The 21,928-nt window shown below is 45.7% G+C and overlaps 1 protein-coding gene across 1 annotated transcript in view; it reads right to left on the bottom strand.

Annotated features, from left to right (window-relative positions):
* Nucleotides 1-21,928, bottom strand: part of fras1 (Fraser extracellular matrix complex subunit 1) — a 229,565-nt gene that overhangs the window by 122,864 nt on the left and 84,773 nt on the right. Inside the window, exons 21-28 of the mRNA XM_071354262.1 lie at nucleotides 21,870-21,928; nucleotides 20,576-20,716; nucleotides 17,181-17,286; nucleotides 16,883-17,047; nucleotides 15,936-16,020; nucleotides 7,325-7,426; nucleotides 6,957-7,175; nucleotides 1,173-1,332 (exon numbers count right to left, since the gene is read on the bottom strand). The exon at nucleotides 21,870-21,928 is cut by the window's right edge and continues 82 nt beyond it. Coding sequence (XP_071210363.1) covers nucleotides 1,173-1,332; nucleotides 6,957-7,175; nucleotides 7,325-7,426; nucleotides 15,936-16,020; nucleotides 16,883-17,047; nucleotides 17,181-17,286; nucleotides 20,576-20,716; nucleotides 21,870-21,928 — 1,037 coding nt within the window. The remainder of the gene's footprint in view (nucleotides 1-1,172; nucleotides 1,333-6,956; nucleotides 7,176-7,324; nucleotides 7,427-15,935; nucleotides 16,021-16,882; nucleotides 17,048-17,180; nucleotides 17,287-20,575; nucleotides 20,717-21,869) is intronic.

Here is a 21,928-nt window from a genome sequence, read left to right on the forward strand (position 1 = left end):
AGAATCAGGAATGGAGAAAGAGAGGTGAAGGGAGAGGGGAGAGAGAATCAGGAAGGGGAGAGAGAGAGAGAAGGTAAGGGAGAGGGGAGAGTAAATCAGGAAGGGAGAAAGAGAGGTTAAGGGAGAGGGGAGAGAGAATCAGGAAGGGGAGAGAGAGAGAGAAGGTAAGGGAGAGGGGAGAGAGAATCAGGAAGGGAGAAAGAGAGGTTAAGGGAGAGGGGAGAGAGAATCAGGAAGGGGAGAGAGAGAGAGAAGGTAAGGGAGAGGGGAGAGTAAATCAGGAAGGGGGAGAGAGAGAGAGAATGTAAGGGAGAGGGGAGAGTAAATCAGGAAGGGGGAGAGAGAGAGAGAAGGTAAGGGAGAGGGGAGAGAGAATCAGGAAGGGAGAAAGAGAAGTTAAGGGAGAGGGGAGAGAGAATCAGGAAGGGGAGAGAGAGAGAGAAGGTAAGGGAGAGGGGAGAGTAAATCAGGAAGGGGGAGAGAGAGAGAGAAGGTAAGGGAGAGGGGAGAGAGAATCAGGAAGGGAGAAAGAGAGGTTAAGGGAGAGGGGAGAGAGAATCAGGAAGGGGAGAGAGAGAGAGAAGGTAAGGGAGAGGGGAGAGTAAATCAGGAAGGGGGAGAGAGAGAGAGAAGCTAAGGGAGAGGGGAGAGAGAATCAGGAAGGGGGAAAGAGAGGTTAAGGGAGAGGGGAGAGAGAATCAGGAAGGGGAGAGAGAGAGAGAAGGTAAGGGAGAGGGGAGAGTAAATCAGGAAGGGGGCGAGAGAGAGAGAAGCTAAGGGAGAGGGGAGAGAGAATCAGGAAGGGGGAAAGAGAGGTTAAGGGAGAGGGGAGAGAGAATCAGGAAGGGAGAAAGAGAGGTTAAGGGAGGGGGGGGGTCATCAGGAAGGGAGAAAGAGAGGTTAAGGGAGAGGGGAGAGAGAATCAGGAAGGGGGAGAGAGAAATAGAAGGTAAGGGAGAGGGGAGAGTAAATCAGGAAGGGAGAAAGAGAGAGAGAAGGTAAGGGAGAGGGGAGAGTAAATCAGGAAGAGAGAAAGAGAGGTTAATTAGATAATTAGGTGTTTGAGAGAGGTGTGGGGTAAGGGAGAGGCAGAAAGACAAACTAGCATCATTACCAACTTAACAGTGTGAGTAAGCAGAAACCGGAGCATGTTTGGGGGCCATGTATCGTACCGTATTTGGGGCTTCCATTGGAGCTCACTATGGTGTAAATGATCTGGTCATCACTGGCACCATGATACTCTGTCCTCAGATACCTCTTCCCCAGTTGTACCATGCCTCCCTCTCTCACCCACGTGACGGGCACCGACAGAACATGAGGAGCCTGGTTAAGCTGTAAAAACACAAGATATCTAACAATTATTATTTCTTTTCAATGGCAGATACTGTTTGAAAGTACTGTAACTCAAATCAGTTATTCAGCCTGATGCCCAACCCAGGGGGACTTCTGATTCATTATTGTATCAGAGCAGGAAGTTCTCTCATCCTGCCAACCAACATGCACCGTCCTCACCAATTCAGGTGTGCATTTTTCTCTTAATTGAGTTAATAACCCAGCTCAGGTGTTCTCAGGCCAGCTGTGTGAATCACAACAGCAGAGCAGCAGTATGAAAAGCCCAGAGTCAGCTGTCAGCAGCAACAGAGACAGACAGAGAGACAGACAGAGAGAGAGACAGACAGACAGAGAGACAGACAGAGAGACAGACACAGACAGAGAGCTGCTGTTCCACTGAGCAGCAACAGAGAGACAGACAGAGAGCTGCTGTTCCACTGAGCAGCAACAGAGAGACAGACAGAGAGCTGCTGTTCCTCTGAGCAGCAACAGAGACAGACAGAGAGACAGACAGAGAGAGAGACAGACAGACAGGGAGACAGACAGAGAGACAGACACAGACAGAGAGCTGCTGTTCCTCTGAGCAGCAACAGAGAGACAGACAGAGAGACAGACAGAGAGCAGCTGTTCCTCTGAGCAGCAACAGAGAGACAGACAGAGAGCAGCTGTTCCACTGAGCAGCAACAGAGACAGACAGAGAGCAGCTGTTCCTCTGAGCAGCAACAGAGACAGACAGAGAGCTGCTGTTCCACTGAGCAGCAACAGAGAGACAGACAGAGAGCTGCTGTTCCACTGAGCAGCAACAGAGACAGACAGAGAGCTGCTGTTCCTCTGAGCAGCAACAGAGAGACAGACAGAGAGCTGCTGTTCCTCTGAGCAGCAACAGAGAGACAGACAGAGAGCTGCTGTTCCACTGAGCAGCAACAGAGAGACAGACAGAGAGACAGACAGAGAGACAGACAGAGAGCTGCTGTTCCTCTGAGCAGCAACAGAGAGACAGACAGAGAGCTGCTGTTCCACTGAGCAGCAACAGAGACAGACAGAGAGCTACTGTTCCTCTGAGCAGCAACAGAGAGACAGACAGAGAGCTGCTGTTCCACTGAGCAGCAACAGAGAGACAGACAGAGAGCAGCTGTTCCTCTGAGCAGCAACAGAGACAGACAGAGAGCAGCTGTTCCTCTGAGCAGCAACAGAGACAGACAGAGAGCTGCTGTTCCACTGAGCAGCAACAGAGACAGACAGAGAGCTGCTGTTCCTCTGAGCAGCAACAGAGAGACAGACAGAGAGCAGCTGTTCCACTGAGCAGCAACAGAGAGACAGACAGAGAGCAGCTGTTCCACTGAGCAGCAACAGAGACAGACAGAGAGCAGCTGTTCCTCTGAGCAGCAACAGAGACAGACAGAGAGCTGCTGTTCCACTGAGCAGCAACAGAGACAGACAGAGAGCTGCTGTTCCTCTGAGCAGCAACAGAGAGACAGACAGAGAGCTGCTGTTCCTCTGAGCAGCAACAGAGAGACAGACAGAGAGCTGCTGTTCCACTGAGCAGCAACAGAGAGACAGACAGAGAGACAGACAGAGAGACAGACAGAGAGCTGCTGTTCCTCTGAGCAGCAACAGAGAGACAGACAGAGAGCTGCTGTTCCACTGAGCAGCAACAGAGACAGACAGAGAGCTACTGTTCCTCTGAGCAGCAACAGAGAGACAGACAGAGAGCTGCTGTTCCACTGAGCAGCAACAGAGAGACAGACAGAGAGCAGCTGTTCCTCTGAGCAGCAACAGAGAGACAGACAGAGAGCTGCTGTTCCACTGAGCAGCAACAGAGACAGACAGAGAGCTACTGTTCCTCTGAGCAGCAACAGAGAGACAGACAGAGAGCTGCTGTTCCTCTGAGCAGCAACAGAGAGACAGACAGAGAGCAGCTGTTCCTCTGAGCAGCAACAGAGAGACAGACAGAGAGACAGACAGAGAGCTGCTGTTCCACTGAGCAGCAACAGAGAGACAGACAGAGAGACAGACAGAGAGCTACGCTGACCAAAGAGAGAACTCAGTCTGCATACCAAATGGCACCCTATTCCCTATACACTGAGTGTACTAAACCAAAAACAAAACTGATCCCTTATTTGATGTCACATGTTAAATATACTTCAATCAGTAAAGGTGAGGAGACAGGTTAAAGAAGGATTTTTAAGTCTTGAGACAATTGAGACATGGATTGTGTATGTGTGCCATTCAGAGGGTGAATGGACAAGACAACATACTTAAGTGCCTTGGTAGTAGGTGCCAGGCACACCGGTTTGAGTGTGTCAAGAACCACAACGCTGCTGGGTTTTTCACACTCAACAGTTTCCCGTGTGTATCAAGAACGGTCCGCCACCTAAAGAACATCCAGCCAACTTGACACAACTGTTGGAAGCTTTGGAGTCAACATGGGCCAGCATTCCTGTAGAACAATTTCCACACCTTGTAGAGTCCATGTCCTGACAAATTGAGGCTGTTCTGAGGGCAACTCAATATTAGGAAGGTGTTGCTAATGTTTTGTACACTCACTACTTTTGACCGGGGCCCACAGTCGAGGATAGGGTGCCATTTGGGATGAACCCAGCGTGCTTAGCCCTCTGAGGGGGAAAGTCATCCATCACCGTCTCATTAAAGACTAATTACTCTCCAGCTCTCTCCATGATCCGTCTCTCAGGAGCTCCTTTGTACCCCGGCTAGGACAAGGCTTGACAAGGCTTGGCACCGATGCCGACTGGGTCGGGTGGGGAACAGTTGGAGAGCGCTTTTGATGATGGCAGTATTTCGCATGTCTAAAAAACCTGAGAGAGATCGACCAACTGTACTCTGAGTCTGCTGCTGCACGGGGTGCATCTCAAAAAGTCTACAGTGGTTCACTTGGTAAACCTCTTCTTTGTCTACACAGATCTAAAAAAAAAAAAAAGACATGGAGGACGCTATGCTTACAGCTGTCTAGTTCTATCACATCAGCAGATGCAGGGAAGGGAGCGAGGAGAGAAATAGTGTTTGAATAGACACTTTAAAAAAAAAAGTGCATTATAAATCTTCAACTTAAGTCAAGGACGTTCTCTTAGCATTATATCTAGTGTCTGTCTTCAGTCATATACCAGTACACTGCTTGACAGAGAGCAGAATCAGGTTTTACAACCGGTGAATATGTGATGTATGTGAGGGAGAAAGGCATGGAAGGAGTGATATTGATTTACAGAGTGAAGGAGAAGAAAATAAGAGAAGCAGAGAAGAAGGGAAGAGGAGAGGAGAGGGAGAGGAGAGGAGAAGAGGAGGAGGAGAGGAGGAGGAGGAGGAGGAGGAGGAGGAGGAGGAGGAGGAGGAGGAGGAGGAGGAGAGGAGGAGGAGGAGGAGGAGGAGGAGGAGGAGGAGGAGGAGGAGGAGGAGGAGGAGGAGGAGGAGGAGGAGGAGGAGGAGGAGAGAGGAGAGGAGAGGAGAGGAGAGGAGAGGAGAGGAGAGGAGAGGAGAGGAGAGGAGAGGAGGAGGAGGAGGAGGAGGATGAGAGGAGAGGAGGAGGAGGAGGAAGATGAGGAAGAGGAGGAAGATGAGGAGAGGAGGAGGAGGAGAGGAGGAGAGGAAGAGGATGAGGAGAAGAGGAGAGGAGGAGAGGAAGAGGAGGAGAGGAAGAGGAGGAGAGGAGAGGAGGAGAAGAAGAGGAGGAGAGGAGAGGGAGGTGGAGAGGAGGAGAGGAAGTGGAGGAGAGGAAGTGGAGGAGAGGAAGAGGAGAGGAAGAGGAAGAGGAGGAAAGGAGAAGATGAAAGGTGTGTGTGTGTGTGTGTGTGTGTGTGTGTGTGTGTGTGTGTGTGTGTGTGTGTGTGTGTGTGTGTGTGTGTGTGTGTGTGTGTGTGTGTGTGTGTCTAGGTGAACATACTCCTATAGGCCTACTATATTTATTTCTCTACTAATATTTATTTCTTACTTCTCTTTACAACAGGAGTTTAGGTTACCTGACTGGCATGGAAATGAACCACTGGAAAATCGTCTTCCATTCGCTATTTTTAAGTGCATAGATGACATGTATTTTATTTCCAAGCCCCTTATAATGGTCTACTCTAAATCAAAACGAATTTCACACATACAGTGCCAGTCAAAAGTTTGCACACACCTACTCATTCAAGGGGTTTTCTTTATTTTTAACTATATAATTACTATTTTATACCAAGAGTGTGCAAAGCTGTCATCAAGGCTACTTTGAAGAATCGCAAATATAAAATATTTCTCAACTAAAACACTTTTTTTGGTTACTACATGATTCCATATGTGTTATTTCATCATTTGGATTCCTTCACTATTATTCTACATTGTATAAAATACTGTATATTATTTAGAATATGTAACGACAACATTCATTGGAGAATAGTCTGATGGGTGACAATATTGGCCAATCACTGAATGATGCAGGAAGGCAAAAGAAACAGCTCATGCCTTTTTGTTGTTGTGTTGTTGTGTTCTGCGACTTTTTCAAATCATAGTCGCACACTTCATATAGCCTAGACCGTACACCTATACGTTTTGCTCGGGTTTTGTATCACAAAAAAAAGAAAAATGGCCAAATAACTTCTTAAAATGAAGCACATTAATTCGCTTTACCAACCGATGTAGAGTCTAGCTGGAATACATAGGCGGTGAGTGAGTTTCCTGTTTTGGGGGAAGATCATTTTCACATTAAAAATGCACCTTTTAGAATAAAGCATTATAGTCACATTTGTGGTCACTTTTGAGAACAGTGTTTTTCCCCTCTAATTGATTGCATTTGGGAACATTCGCGCCTATAGCCTACTGCCGTGTGCGCATCGCTGCGCTTCTAATGTGAAGAAATAGCCTGATAGTTGATCAACATTTTAATCTAAACGGTCTCATCGGTTGTATCAGTTTCATTGATTTTTTTTTAAATGTTTTTTTTTTTTATGTGAGTTGTTGTGTTCATTTGGGATTTATCACATCCCACAACTACTCCAGATTATGTTTGGAATATTTGGAGATGGTTTGTGAATGCTTTGCTGCCTAAGGACCTGGACAAGTCGCCTTAATAGAACGAAACCATGAATTCTAATCTGTTTCAGAGAATTCTACATGGAGAATGTCAGACCACCAGTCTGTGAGCTGAACCTGAGTTGGGTCATGCAGCAAGACAATGATCCAAAACACACAATCAAGTCTACATGAAAATGTCTAAAAAGCAACACATTTGAAGTTTTGGAATGACCTAGTCAAAGTCCAGACCTAATCCCAGTAGAGATGTTGTGGTAGGATTTGAAATGGGCAGGTCATGCTTGAAACCCCATAAATGTTGCTCGGTTCCAGCAGTTCTGCATGGAAGAGAGGGTCAGTGAGCGACTGATCAACAACTACAGGAAGTGTTTGGTTGCAGTCATTGCAGCTAAAGGTGGAACAACCCGTTATTGAGTGTAAGAGGGCAATTACTTTTTCACAAAGAGGCATTGGGTGTTACATAACTTTGTTTATGAAATAAAGTATTTGCATTCACTCACGCGAAACAACATTCAACATGATATGACCTGACAGTCATGCAAAAAACATTCCTTCCTTTCTCTCTCTTTCTCCCTCCCTCCCTCCCTCCCTCCCTCCCTCCCTCCTACCTTCTGAGTAATGGTGATCTGCATTAGAATGTTCTGGTAGCTGTTTCCATCGTTGACCTGTAGCAGCATCCTGTCCCGTTGCCCCGGCGACCCATCATGGACATACTGCACCTGTTCCCGTGACAACTCCTCCATCTTGAACTGGCTCAGCGCCAGGTCGCCGTGGAGACGGGTCAGGCGGCCATGTTGGGGCGGGTCCAGAACCATGACGAGGACGTCCTGCGAGGAAGAGGCACACACAGGGGGATGTTTAGACACACACACACACACACACACACACACACACACACACACACACACACACACACACACACACACACACACACACACACACACACACACACACACACACACACACACACACAGACCTGAGGGTTGTCTGGGTCGTCGATCTGAAGCACGGCCTTGGAGATGACCGCCGTCTCCCCTCCGTCCACCAGCAAAGGATTGTTGGTAAGAATCTGTGGGGGCTGTGTGACAGGGGAGGGAAGCAGAGTTACACTTCACCCATTTAGACTTTTAGAAAGTCATACTCATTGTTCTTTTAGATAACAAATCAAACGTCCCTAACACAGGAGTAAACAACATTTAACCAGAATTAGGTAGAGAAGAGGTGAACTCTGTCTCCGTCGTACTAAAACTGTATAACTGAATTAGATAAGGAACGGCAGAACACCACCAGCAACAGAATTGGCCCCGATTCTAAAACAAGGGCCAACATTTCAACACTATATCGGAGATGGTGAAACCGGAGGGACGGCCGAACCATCTCAGAGAGGCCCCTACTGTTATGAGAACACATTCTTCTGATCACTATCTGTCTGACAATCAAAGAAGGCTATACTTGAAATGACAACGACATGTGGTCGTTTTCCCATAGTAAACTTAGTTGACTGTTAAGTCCCACTGGATAAGTGTCTGCTAAATTACTCAAATGTTAAAGTAAATATGTCCACAGTGGTGAAATATGGCCTATCCTCTTGTCAGCTGTCAGCCTGGGTGTTGATATAACAGAACGTAAGGTTAAGCTATTATCCCTACTTAAGCAAAGGCTACCTGAGCTGTTACACGATGACAACAGCGTTAAAGTAGTGATCTCTCTCCTCATTTAGAGCGTCAGAGCGGAAGACCACCTACTAGGAGGTGACTTATATGAAACGTTTCTCACCAGTGCTGGTATCTATGTGTTAGGTGTCAGGCACATCTACAATAAGGCGCCAACTCCAACAGCAGTCACTCATTTAAATTGGCCTCTGCCAAACTGCCAAACATTTGTCAGGAGTGAATGAATCCCATTTCCAGACTCTTCTGGTGGACCAACCGTGCCAAACTTGGCCTTCGTTAGCCGATACAGAAAGACAGGGAGAAAACTCACGACGCATAGGCATTGGCTTAATCGTCCAACCAATCATCTCCCACAGCACACTACCCCCCCCCCCCCCCTCCCCCGTATGATAGCATACCACAACAACAGATCCATGCCTCGCAGTACTGGGATTCTCTACATTTAAAGGCCTAGTGCAGTCCAAAAACATGATTTTCCTGTGTTTTATATATATTTTCACACTATGAGGTTGGAATTATACTGTGAAATTGTGAATGCCCTTTTTAGTGTAAGAGATGTTTTGTTAAGACTGTTTTGGTGGGATGAAGTTTTGAATTGCATAATCTCAGTTAACCCAGTACGATTAAGTGTTATTAAGTTTGATTAAGTTCTGGGCCCATACGTGTTAAGAGAAGAGATAGATTGAGTATCGGACCCAGATCAAAGAGCTCCACCTTTTTGCAAGTTAAAGGCAAGTCTATGGGCCAAATGTGCCCTCCCCTTCCCGAAATTCTGATTGGTCCAAAGCACCGGAACTAATGCTGTTCGTTATATCATGACATATCTACGGTACCATTATGTTGACGGTGTATGTCCACAACAGATTAAGGTATAAGTTAATAGACAAAGAGAGTTTCAAACCTCTCTTGTTTTCAGGTTACATATCCCTCCCATTAGGCTCCTCCCATTAGGCTCCTCTCATTAGGCCCCTCCCATTAGGCCCCTCCCATTAGGCTCCTCTCATTAGGCGCCTCCCATTAGGCGCCTCCCATTAGGCGCCTCCCATTCGGCTCCTCCCATTCGGCTCCTCCCATTAGGCTCCTCCCATTAGGCTCCTCCCATTAGGCTCCTCACCCAGACCACCACCAGACAGCCCTAGAAAAATTATTGCTTGTGAAATTGTTCTTTGCTAAGAAGTTATTTTTGTTCCTTTTTGACCATTTCAATTGAAAACAATCACAGTAAGGTATCCACTTCTTAACAAGAAATGATTTGATATTGAGATAAAAACAGCTGAATTGGACCTTTAACTAAAGGCAGATACTTTACTCAGTAAGGTCACTCCCACTGGGGACACATTTAAATTGATAATGTACCAGCCTTTAATGCGCTGTGTGCAATAGCCTGATACACAGTGGTGTAAAGTACTGAAGCAAAAATACTTTAAAGTACTACTTAAGTAGTTTTGGGGGGGTATCTGTCCTTCACTATTTATATTTTGGACTACTTTTACTTCACTACATTCCTAAAGAAAATATTGTACTTTTTACTCCATACATTTTCCTTGACACCCAAAAGTACTCCACCATAGACTGTTACTGGCAGACCACCATAGATTGTTACTGGCAGAGACTCAAGACTGCTACTGGTAGACCCCCATAGACTACTACTGAATGCTTAGCAAGACAGGAAAATAGTCCAGTTCACACACTTATCAACAGAACATCCCTGGTCATCCCTACTGCCTCTGATCTGGAGGACTCACTAAACAGAGAACATCCCTGGTCATCCATACTGCCTCTGATCTGGAGGACTCACTAAACAGAGAACATCCCTGGTCATCCCTACTGCCTCTGATCTGGAGGACTCACTAAACAGAGAACATCCCTGGTCATCCATACTGCCTCTGATCTGGAGGACTCACTAAACAGAGAACATCCCTGGTCATCCATACTGCCTCTGATCTGGAGGACTCACTAAACAGAGAACATCCCTGGTCATCCATACTGCCTCTGATCTGGAGGACTCACTAAACACACATGCTTTGTTTGTAAACTGAATACTGGAGTGTGCCCCCTGGCTATCCGTACATTATGTCTGAATACTGGAGTGTGCCCCCTGGCTATCCGTACATTATGTCTGAATACTGGAGTGTGCCCCCTGGCTATCCGTACATTATGTCTGAATACTGGAGTGTGCCCCCTGGCTATCCGTACATTATGTCTGAATACTGGAGTGTGCCCCCTGGCTATCCGTACATTATGTCTGAATACTGGAGTGTGCCCCCTGGCTATCCGTACATTATGTCTGAATACTGGAGTGTGCCCCCTGGCTATCCGTACATTATGTCTGAATACTGGAGTGTGCCCCCTGGCTATCCGTACATTATGTCTGAATACTGGAGTGTGCCCCCTGGCTATCCGTACATTATGTCTGAATACTGGAGTGTGCCCCCTGGCTATCCGTACATTATGTCTGAATACTGGAGTGTGCCCCCTGGCTATCCGTACATTATGTCTGAATACTGGAGTGTGCCCCCTGGCTATCCGTACATTTCAAAAACAAGACAAATGTGTTGTCTAGTTTGCAATCGTCATCACACTGCACACTGCCCTATTGCATCTGGACAAGAGGAATACCTATGTAAGAATGCTGTTCATTGACTACAGCTCAGCATTCAACACCATAGTACCCTCCAAGCTCATCACTAAGCTTGAGGCCCTGGGTCTCAACCTCGCCCTGTGCAATTGGGTCCGGGACTTTCTGACGGGCCGCCCCGAGGTGGTGAAGGTAGGAAACAACATCTCCACTTTGCTGACCCTCAACACTGGGGCCCCACAAGGGTGCTTGCTCAGCCCCCTTCTGTACTCCCTGTTCACCCATGACTGTGTGGCATGCACACCTCCAACTCAATCATCAAGTTTGCAGACAACACTACAGTGGTAGGCTTGATTACCAACAACAATGAGACGGCGTACAGGGAGGAGGTGAGGGCACTCGGAGTGGGGTGTCAGGAAAACAACCTCTCACTCAACGTCAACAAAACAAAGGAGATGATCGTGGACTTCAGGAAACAGCAGAAGGAGCAGCCCCCTATCCACATCGAAGGGTCAACAGTGGAGAAGGTGGAAAGTTTTAACTTCCTGGGCATACACATCACAGACAAACTGAAATGGTCCACCCACACAGACAGTGTGGTGAAGAAGGCGCAACAGCGCATCTTCAATCTCAGGAGGCTGAAGAAATTTGGCTTGTCACCTAAAACCCTGACAAACTTTTACAGGTGCACAATTGAGAGCATCGTCGGGCTGTATCACTGCCTGGTATTGCAACTGCACCGCCCTCAACCTCAAGGCTCCCCAGAAGGTGGTGCAGTCTGCACAACGCATCACCGGGGGCAAACTACCTGTCCTCCATGACACCTACAGCACCCGATGTCACAGGAAGGCCAAAAAGATCATCAAGAAAATCAACCACCCGAGCCACTGCCTGTACACACCACTACCATGCAGAAGGTGAAGTCAGCACAGGTGCATCAAAGCTGGGAACGAGAGATTGAAGAACAGCTTCTATCTCAAGGCCATCAGACTGCTAAACAGCAATCAATAACTCAGAGAGGCTGCTGCCAACATAGAGACTAAAATATTTGGCAACTTTAATAAATGGATCACTTGTCACTTTAAACAATGCCACTTTAATAATGTTTACATTCCTTACATTACTCATCTCATTTGTATATACTGTACCTTATACCATCTATTGCATCTTGCCTATGCCACTCGGGCCATCGCTCATCCATTGATTTATATGTACATATTCTTATTCCATCCCTTTAGATTTGTGTGTATTAGGTAGTTGTTGGGGAATTATTATATTACTTGTTAGATATTACTGCACTGTCGGCTAACCATGTGTACAGTCATAGCCAAAAGTTTTGAGAATGACACAAATATTAATTTTCACAAAGTCTGCTGCCTCAATTTGTATGATGGCAATTTGCATATACTCCAGAATGTTATGAAAAGTGATCAGATGAATTGCAATTAATTTGCAACGTCCCTCTTTGCCATGCAAATGAACTGAATCTCCAAAAAACATTTCCACTGCATTTCAGCCCTGCCACAAAAGGACCAGCTGACATCATCTAAGTGATTCTCTCGAGGACAAGGCTGGAGATCACTCTGTCATGCTGATAGAGTTCGAATAACAGACTGGAAGCTTCAAAAGGAGGGTGGTGCTTGGAATCATTGTTCTTCCTCTGTCAACCATGGTTACTGGCAAGGAAACACGTGCTGTCATCATTGCTTTGCACAAAAAGGGCTTCACAGGCAAGGATATTGCTGCCAGTAAGATTGCACCTAAATCAACCATTTATCAGATCATCAAGAACTTCAAGGAGAGCGGTTCAATTGTTGTGAAGGCTTCAGGGCGCCCAAGAAAGTCCAGCAAGCGGCAGGACCGTCTCCTAAAGTTGATTCAGCTGCGGGATCGGGGCACCACCAGTACAGAGCTTGCTCAGGAATGGCAGCAGGCAGGTGTGTGTGCATCTGCACGCACAGTGAGGCAAAGACTTTTGGAGGATGGCCTGGTGTCAAGAATGGCAGCAAAGAAGCCACTTCTCTCCAGGAAAAACATCAGGGACAGACTGGTATTCTGCAAAAGGTACAGGGATTGGACTGCTGAGGACTGGGGTAGTCATTTTCTCTGAATCCCCTTTCCGATTGTTTGGGGCATCCGGAAAAAAGCTTGTCCAGAGAAGACAAGGTGAGCGCTACCATCAGTCCTGTGTCATGCCAACAGTAAAGCATCCTGAGACCATTCATGTGTGGGGTTGCTTCTCAGCCAAGGGAGTGGGCTCACTCACAATTTTGCCAAAGAACACAGCCATGAATAAAGAATAGTACCAACACATCCTCCGAGAGCAATTTCTCCCAACCATCCAGGGACATTTTTCTAGCATGATGGAGCACCTTGCCATAAGGCAAAAGTGATAACTAAGTGGCTTGGGGAACAAAACATCGATATTTTGGGTCCATGGCCAGGAAACTCCCCAGACCATAATCCCATTGAGAACTTGTGGTTAATCCTCAAGAGGAGGGTGGACAAACAAAACCCCACAAATTCTGACAAACTACAAGCATTGATTATGCAAGAAAGGGCTGCCATCAGTCAGGATGTGGCCCAGAAGGTAATTGACAGCATGCCAGGGCGGATTGCAGAGGTCTTGAAAAAGAAGGGTCAACACTGCAAATATTTACTCTTTGCATCAACTTCATGTAATTGTAAATAAAAGCCTTTGACACTTATGAAATGCTTGTAATTATACTTCAGTATTCCATAGTAACATCTGACAAAAATATCTAAAGACACTGAAGCAGCAAACTTTGTGGAAATAAAATATTTGTGTAATTCTCAAAACTTTTGGCCACTTTTGGCCATTTTAAAATTAAGGATTTTTTAATGATTTATTCTTTTACTTTGGATCTTTAAGTATACTTTAAACCAAATACTTTTAGACTTTTACTCAAGTGTTATTTTACTGGGTGACTTTCACTTTTACTGAAGTCATTTTCTATTAAGGTATCTTTACTTTTACTCAAGTATGACAACTGGGTACTTTTTCCACCACTGATGTTATATGCTGTCTGTAATAGCCTGGTATATACTGTGTACTGTAGCCTGGTATATACTGTGTCCTATAGCCTGGTATATACTGTGTACTACAGCCTGGTATATACTGTGTACTATAGCCTTGTATATACTGTGTACTATAGCCTGGTATATACTGTGTGTAATAGCCTGGTATATACTGTGTACTATAGCCTGGTATATACTGTGTACCATAGACTGGTATATACTGAGTGTAATAGCCTGGTATATACTGTATACTATAGCCTGGTATATACTGTGTACTATAGCCTGGTATATACTGTGTACTATAGCCTGGTATATACTGTGTGTAATAGCCTGGTATATACTGTATACTATAGCCTGGTATATACTGTGTACTATAGCCTGGTATATACTGTGTACCATAGCCTGGTATATACTGTGTACTATAGCCTGGTATATACTGTGTACTATAGCCTGGTATATACTGTGTACTATAGCCTGGTATATACTGTGTACTATAGCCTGGGGACGAGGTAAAGAGTGAATACATCACAAAGGCAGTAGACAGTTGATTTATTGGTCTCCCCTTTAGAGGTGTAACTGTACAGCTCTGCGCCCTGCTAAATTAGGCACACCGTTGCCCCTTCAGACCAGAGTGGTGTAATGCCATGTTAAATCATGTATACTGTTGCCCCTTCAGACCAGAGTGGTGTAATGCCATGTTAAATCATGTATCATGTTGCCCCTTCAGACCAGAGTGGTGTAATGCCATGTTAAATCATGTATACTGTTGCCCCTTCAGACCAGAGTGGTGTAATGCCATGTTAAATCATGTATCATGTTACCCCTTCAGACCAGAGTGGTGTAATGCCATGTTAAATCATGTATACTGTTACCCCTTCAGACCAGAGTGGTGTAATGCCATGTTAAATCATGTATCATGTTACCCCTTCAGACCAGAGTGGTGTAATGCCATGTTAAATCATGTATACTGTTACCCCTTCAGACCAGAGCGGTGTAATGCCATGTTAAATCATGTATCATGTTGCCCCTTCAGACCAGAGTGGTGTAATGCCATGTTAAATCATGTATCATGTTGCCCCTTCAGACCAGAGTGGTGTAATGCCATGTTAAATCATGTATACTGTTACCCCTTCAGACCAGAGTGGTGTAATGTCATGTTAAATCATGTATCATGTTGCCCCTTCAGACCAGAGTGGTGTAATGCCATGTTAAATCATGTATCATGTTGCCCCTTCAGACCAGAGTGGTGTAATGCCATGTTAAATCATGTATCATGTTGCCCCTTCAGACCAGAGTGGTGTAATGCCATGTTAAATCATGTATCATGTTGCCCCTTCAGACCAGAGTGGTGTACTGCCATGTTAAATCATGTATCATGTTACCCCTTCAGACCAGAGTGGTGTAATGCCATGTTAAATCATGTATACTGTTACCCCTTCAGACCAGAGTGGTGTAATGCCATGTTAAATCATGTATCATGTTGCCCCTTCAGACCAGAGTGGTGTAATGCCATGTTAAATCATGTATACTGTTACCTTGGGATGCAGACCCAGAGGTCTATGCAATTCACTATAGGCCGTCATTGCGAATAAGAATCTGTTCTTAACTGACTTGCCTCGTTAAATAAAGTTTAAATAAATACATATGTTTTATTTTTAAATTTATAGGGAATATGGTACAATTACTGACACCAGCCAGAGAAGAGAGAGAAGTCTGTACTGTCTCGCCCCTCGCCTCGACCCCCCCCACCCCCCCCACACACACACACACACACACACACACACACCTTGTTGTGGCTGGGGAGTCGTGCCTAGCTGCAGAGCTAGGGGTGAAACAGCCTCATTCGACACGGATGGTTGCAAACTGACTATGGGAGCCTACTACTGCATGTCACAACATGTTAGCATGCTAAGCGCTAAGCTACAATCCGACAATCATTTAGAAATCCCCTCTGAAACATGCGAGGAGGGCTAGGCTAACCTTCCTCTGTGTTTATGAACGAGGCAGGGCAGGGTTGCTCTGGTTATGAACGAGGCAGGGCAGGGTTCCTCTGTGTTTATGAACGAGGCAGGGCAGGGTTGCTCTGGTTATGAACGAGGCAGTGTTCCTCTGTGTTTATGAACGAGGCAGGGCAGTGTTCCTCTGTGTTTATGAACGAGGCAGGGCAGGGTTGCTCTGGTTATGAACGAGGCAGTGTTCCTCTGTGTTTATGAACGAGGCAGGGCAGGGTTCATATTTTCATATCATATACACTTATTGTAGGTGTCAATACAGTTGTTGTGTGTTGTATATTGTACCTGCATGGACACTGCCTGGACCTGAATGGTCTCTGGTTGGGAAAAGAGCTGGGGGTCAGCTACACGCAGGGTGAACTGTCCACTCCTGGAACAATGCAACGACACAATACGTACGCACATTAGAGACAGGAAGATACAGAGAGAGAGACAGAGACAGGAAGATACAGAGAGAGAGAGAGAGAGAGAGAGAGAGAGAGAGAGAGAGAGAGAGAGAGAGAGAGACAGAGGACAGAGAGAGAGAGAGAGAGAGACAGAGAGAGAGAGAGAGGGAGAGATAAATGGAGAGGGAGACAGAGAGAGAGACAGAGGACAGAGAGACAGAGGACAGAGACAGAGAGACAGGAAGATACAGAGAGAGAGAGAGAGAGACAGAGAGACAGCGAGAGGGAGAGATAAATGGATAGGGAGACAGAGAGAGAGACAGAGGACAGAGAGAGAGCGAGAGAGAGAGAGAGAGACAGAGGACAGAGAGAGAGAGAGACAGAGAGAGAGAGACAGAGAGATAAATGGAGAGGGAGGCAGAGAGAGAGAGAGAGTGAGAGAGAGAGAGAGAGAGAGAGAGAGAGAGAGAGAGAGAGAGAGAGAGGGATAGACAGAGAGAGAGAGACAGAGGACAGAGAGAGAGAGAGAGAGAGAGAGAGAGAGAGAGAGAGAGAGAGAGAGAGAGAGAGAGAGAGAGAGAGAGAGAGAGAGAGAGAGAGAGAGAGACAGAGAGAGACAGAGAGAGACAGAGAGAGACAGAGAGAGACAGAGAGAGAGAAACAGGGAGAGAGCGACAGAGACAGAGAGAGAGAGAGAGAGAGAGAGAGAGAGAGAGAGAGAGAGAGAGAGAGAGAGAGAGAGAGAGAGAGAGAGAGAGAGAGAGAGAGAGACAAAAATATATAAAGAAAGAAACATATATTGAGATCGACATCAAGAGACATTTCTTTCTTTCTCAGTACACTCACTTGGCCTGGTCCTTGTCGTGAGTGAAGCGGACCTGTCTGCTCTGTAGCTGTGCCCAGGAGAAGGTGTCGTCTCGGGACATCTCTATCTCCCTGCCCCCCTCTAGGACAACCATACGGCCTGTAGCAGGGGGCTGTAGCAGCTGGAACACCAAGCTCTCTGGGGGGCTGGCAGGTCAACATTAAATCAAAATAATTTGATAAATATCACAAATCACACTTTTAGCAGAGAGAAGTGTGGGGTAAATTGAATTCATTAATGCATTGGCTCATTAATACATTCATTCATTCAGTCTCCTACCTGTCTTGATCCTGGGCAGAGAGTATGGTTGAGTCCAGAGGTTTAGTCCCTCCAATGGGTACCAGCAAAGAGCCGCTGATATGCAGGGTTGGGGACTGGCTGTTAGCTGGAGGGGGGGGGGGGGGGGGGGGATTAATAAAGAGAGGGAAGAGGTAGGGAGGGGGGAGGGAGGGGGAAATAGCAAGAAAGAGACCAATGGTAGAAAGAGGGAGGAAGAAAAGGAGAGAGGGAGGTAAGATTCCTGAGTGTCCTACGATAAGGTTACAATGGAATGGATAAATGTTCTGTCTCATTATTGGGGTCCCCCAGGGCTCTGTACTAGGTCCCCTTTAATGTCTCACTACTGGTGTCCCCCAGGGCTCTGTACTAGGGCCCCTTTAATGTCTCACTACTGGTGTCCCCCAGGGCTCTGTACTAGGGCCCCTTAAATGTTTCACTACTGGTGTCCCCCAGGGCTCTGTACTAGGGCCCCTTAAATGTCTCACTACTGGTGTCCCCCAGGGCTCTGTACTAGGTCCCCTTTAATGTCTCACTACTGGTGTCCTCCAGGGCTCTGTACTAGGTCTTCTTTAATGTTTCACTACTGGTGTCCCCCATGGCTCTGTACTAGGTCCCCTTTAATGTCTCACTACACGTGTCCCCCAGGGTTCTGTACTAGGTCCTCTATAATGTCTCACTACTGGTGTCCCCCAGAGATCTGTACTAGGTCCTCTTTAATGTCTCACTACTGGTGTCCCCCATGGCTCTGTACTAGGTCCCCTTTAATGTCTCACTACTGGTGTCCCCCAGGGCTCTGTACTAGGTCTTCTTTAATGTTTCACTACTGGTGTCCCCCAGGGCTCTGTACTAGGTCCTCCTTAATGTCTCACTACTGGTGTCCCTCGAGGCTCTGTACTAGGTCCCCTTAAATGTCTCACTACTGGTGTCCCCCAGGGCTCTGTACTAGGTCCTCTTTAATGTCTCACTACTGGTGTCCCCCAGGGCTCTGTACTAGGTCCTCTTTAATGTCTCACTACTGGTGTCCCCCAGGGCTCTGTACTAGGTCCTCTATAATGTCCCCCAACTGGTGTCATGACTTTGCCCTGTTGGGTGAGGTTTATGACCCCCCCATAAATACCTTTTCCCCTTTTCTCTCCACTCTACAGAATGGAATCTTGGAAAGCCCTTTGTTAACATAGAGAGAGTATGGTAACATCAAAAGGTTGGGGAATGGAACAATATTTCCCTTTCTCAACCAGTTGAAAGAGTCCGTTGGTACTTAAAGAATATGATGTCAGATCAGTTGGTGTCTGGGACATTATTACTGATGATAGGACGACATACATTGTATCTTGGAAAGTCTACACATTCTAGTTATCAGATTCACATGGATTTGTTGTGCAATTTAAATGTTTAAACATGAAAATATTTGTGAAAAATTAAATCAAATTGTAGCTTCTAAATGAGAGAATTGTTTTCATAAGTAAACTTATGCTCACTCAGTGGCCACGTCCTATTGAACAGACATTGGTTGAGAACTATGAAACACGCCCTTCTCTCCCCCAGTACAAAAGCCCGTTGACGGAAGTCAACCTTAGTTCCCGATGACGTGAGGACTGGTGTCCATACGTTTAAAAGGGGTAATTTCAACTTGGTGGTGACGATCACCACGCTGGAATGGTGAATTTCAACTAGACCAGCCAGAGTACAGAGTGAGCTGATTATGGCAACTTGGTATGAACTATGAACGATTATTCACTATAGAAGTGATACATCCTAGACGTCGAGTTATCAGCTGCTGCTATAAACGTACGTGGCCTAGAAAAGGACAGACAATCTCCGAAGAACGACAGGGTACTTCAACGTATCCCCTCTACAACACTTCGACCAGAAAGATTCTTCAAAGGACAATGGCGATCTCTGCTGGGTAAACCAGTCTTCCATCTTCGACCCATCTATCGAAGCGCAGCTCATAGTAAATATATATATCTTTCCTTTTCTGAATGGCAGGTTATTAGAATGCAGAAGATTCTGTATTTATGGTAGCATAGCTTCTCAAGGTCTGATAGAGATTCAGTCCCTTTGTCCCTCAGTCTTCCCACTCTTTCATTCAAACCCAACCCCCTTCCTTTGTGTACCAGCCGTCATATCGGGTTAGCCAACTAGGGGCTTTTCATGACATGATTAGTAATCGGTGTGATCTATCCTGTGTATATATATGTCATTTGGTGTGATTATTTAGGTCTTCAGTAGATAAATAATTAAGCCAATTTGTGTATTGCTGATTCAATTTATAAGCTAGGGTTTGTGCAGATAACCAAGAACTTACGATAATCAGAATAATACTGATCGGGGTGACGATTAATAATTGACTGCTATTGATATAAAAGATCTTCAGATCTTTAAGTGAGTGGATTCGGGAGATAACCGCTCTATATAAATGAATGCTTCCGTGGTGCCCCAGGTTATTAATGGTTTAATTGTTGCATGGTTTAATTCAATCACGTAATCAATTCAATGTTATTTAATCGATTTGATAAAATAGCATGTCATATAATTTAATCAGGCTGAGACACAACACTGGTATCCCCCAGGGCTTGGGACAAGGTCCTCTCCTGTTCTGTCTACTGATGTCCCCCAGGGTATGATACTAGGTCCTCTCCTGTTCTGTCTACTGGTGTCCCCCAGGGCATGGTACTAGGTCCTCTCCTGTCTACTGGTGTCCCCCAGGGCATGGTACTAGGTCCTCTCCTGTTCTGTCTACTGGTGTCCCCCAGGGTATGATACTAGGTCCTCTCCTGTTCTTTCTACTGGTGTCCCCCAGGGCATGGTACTAGGTCCTCTCCTGTTCTGTCTACTGGTGTCCCCAGGGCATGGTACTAGGTCCTCTCCAGTGCTGTCTACTGGTGTCCCCCAGGGCATGGTACTAGGTCCTCTCCTGTCCACTGGTGTCCCCCAGGACATGGTAATAGGTTATCTCCTGTTCTGTCTACTGGTGTCCCCCAGGGCATGGTACTAGATCCTCTCCTGTCCACTGGTGTCCCCCAGGACATGGTACTAGGTTATCTCCTGTTCTGTCTACTGGTGTCCCCCAGGGAATGGTACTAGGTCCTCTCCTGTCCACTGGTGTCCCCCAGGACATGGTACTAGGTCCTCTCCTGTTCTGTCTACTGGTGTCCCCCAGGACATGGTACTAGATCCTCTCCTGTCTACTGGTGTCCCCCAGGACATGATACTAGGTCCTCTCCTGTTCTGTCTACTGGTGTCCCCCAGGACATGGTACTAGATCCTCTCCTGTCTACTGGTGTCCCCCAGGACATGATACTAGGTCCTCTCCTGTTCTGTCTACTGGTGTCCCCCAGGGCATGGTACAAGTTCCTCTCCTCTTTTCTCTACATGTATACACCAGAGCTTACCATGGCAAGTCCTGGTCTTCTTGTCGCTGTAGAAACCGTGGCCACAGTCCGGAGTACAGTATCCGTCTCTTAGGTAAGTGTTTTGTCTGCACACGGTGCAGCGACCCATCCCCTCACACTCCACACAGTCAGCTGAGCATGCTGGGTAACAGGAAGAGAGGAAACAACACCAGAAGTATGACTTAATAAGAAGCTGTATGTAACTGGGCTGAAACTGGAAAAAACGAACAAATCTTTCAACAACAAAAAACGACTGAAAAACCCTGTTTGTTCTAAACGAAGAGTCTTATGTGTATCTTCCTACTTCTACATCATTATGACATCACATTTTATGTTTGTTTCTGCATAAGTTGATTGAATAAACATAAACAGAGCTGCATAGAGTGAATGATTACATGGTAAAAATATGACAGTCTAAAAAGAGTAAAAACACACTCTGGCAACAGAGTTATTTTTACAGAGTGTTATATGCTCAAATTAGCGTTGATATTTAACTCTGAGTTACTGCCTTTCATTCTGTACAGTTTTCATTGAAAATAACTATGTTCTTTTTTTTTTTACTCTCTGCAGTGTCGTTCAGTATTCTTGAGTTAATTATTTTGAGTGATGTTTACTCTCACAACATAATCGCAATAGTTAATTCAACTCTTGTGGAATCAAACTAAACACTATTTTGGGGGTAAATATGATTACACGGTAATGTTCTGTCTACGGCCCATTTAAGGTTGAATGCAATATGACATCCAATCTCTATTGGTATCCATTTATGAGGGAGGATTGTCCAGCAATTTTACATCAGCCACAACTTACAATCAGAAGGTATGTCAGAGCAGGGAGGAGAGAACTATTGTTAGACTACAATATCATGTAAACAGGAACAGCCTTCTCAGTAACAATCAGAAGGTATGTCAGAGCAGGGAAGAGAGAACTATTGTTAGACTACAATATCATGTAAACAGGAACAGCCTTCTCAGTAACAGTTACATCCAACCATTTACAGATTAGATTAGTTGAGGAAAATGTATATATTCCCTATCTTTGTGTAGTAGTAAATAAAAAAATAGCCCATGTACATGATTAAACACAGATACTGAAACAAACAACAACAACAAAAATATACCTGCAACAGTGGACAATAATGTCCCTCCCACATATGTGGATACAGAGTTTTAACTCCCTGTCTCTGGTTACTCTTAATGGAGTTAAAATGACTCAGTCCAAATTAAATCCAGTTAAAAACACAATGTTTTTACTATGTGATTTCAACTCTCTTTGATTTACTGTGTAGTCTTACGTGTACATAGCTTCAGAGAGGAGTCCAGGAAGAATGTCCTCCCACACTGCAACACACAG

Source organism: Salvelinus alpinus, chromosome 19 (genome assembly GCF_045679555.1).
Source record: "Salvelinus alpinus chromosome 19, SLU_Salpinus.1, whole genome shotgun sequence".
In the NCBI taxonomy this organism is placed as follows: domain Eukaryota; kingdom Metazoa; phylum Chordata; class Actinopteri; order Salmoniformes; family Salmonidae; genus Salvelinus; species Salvelinus alpinus.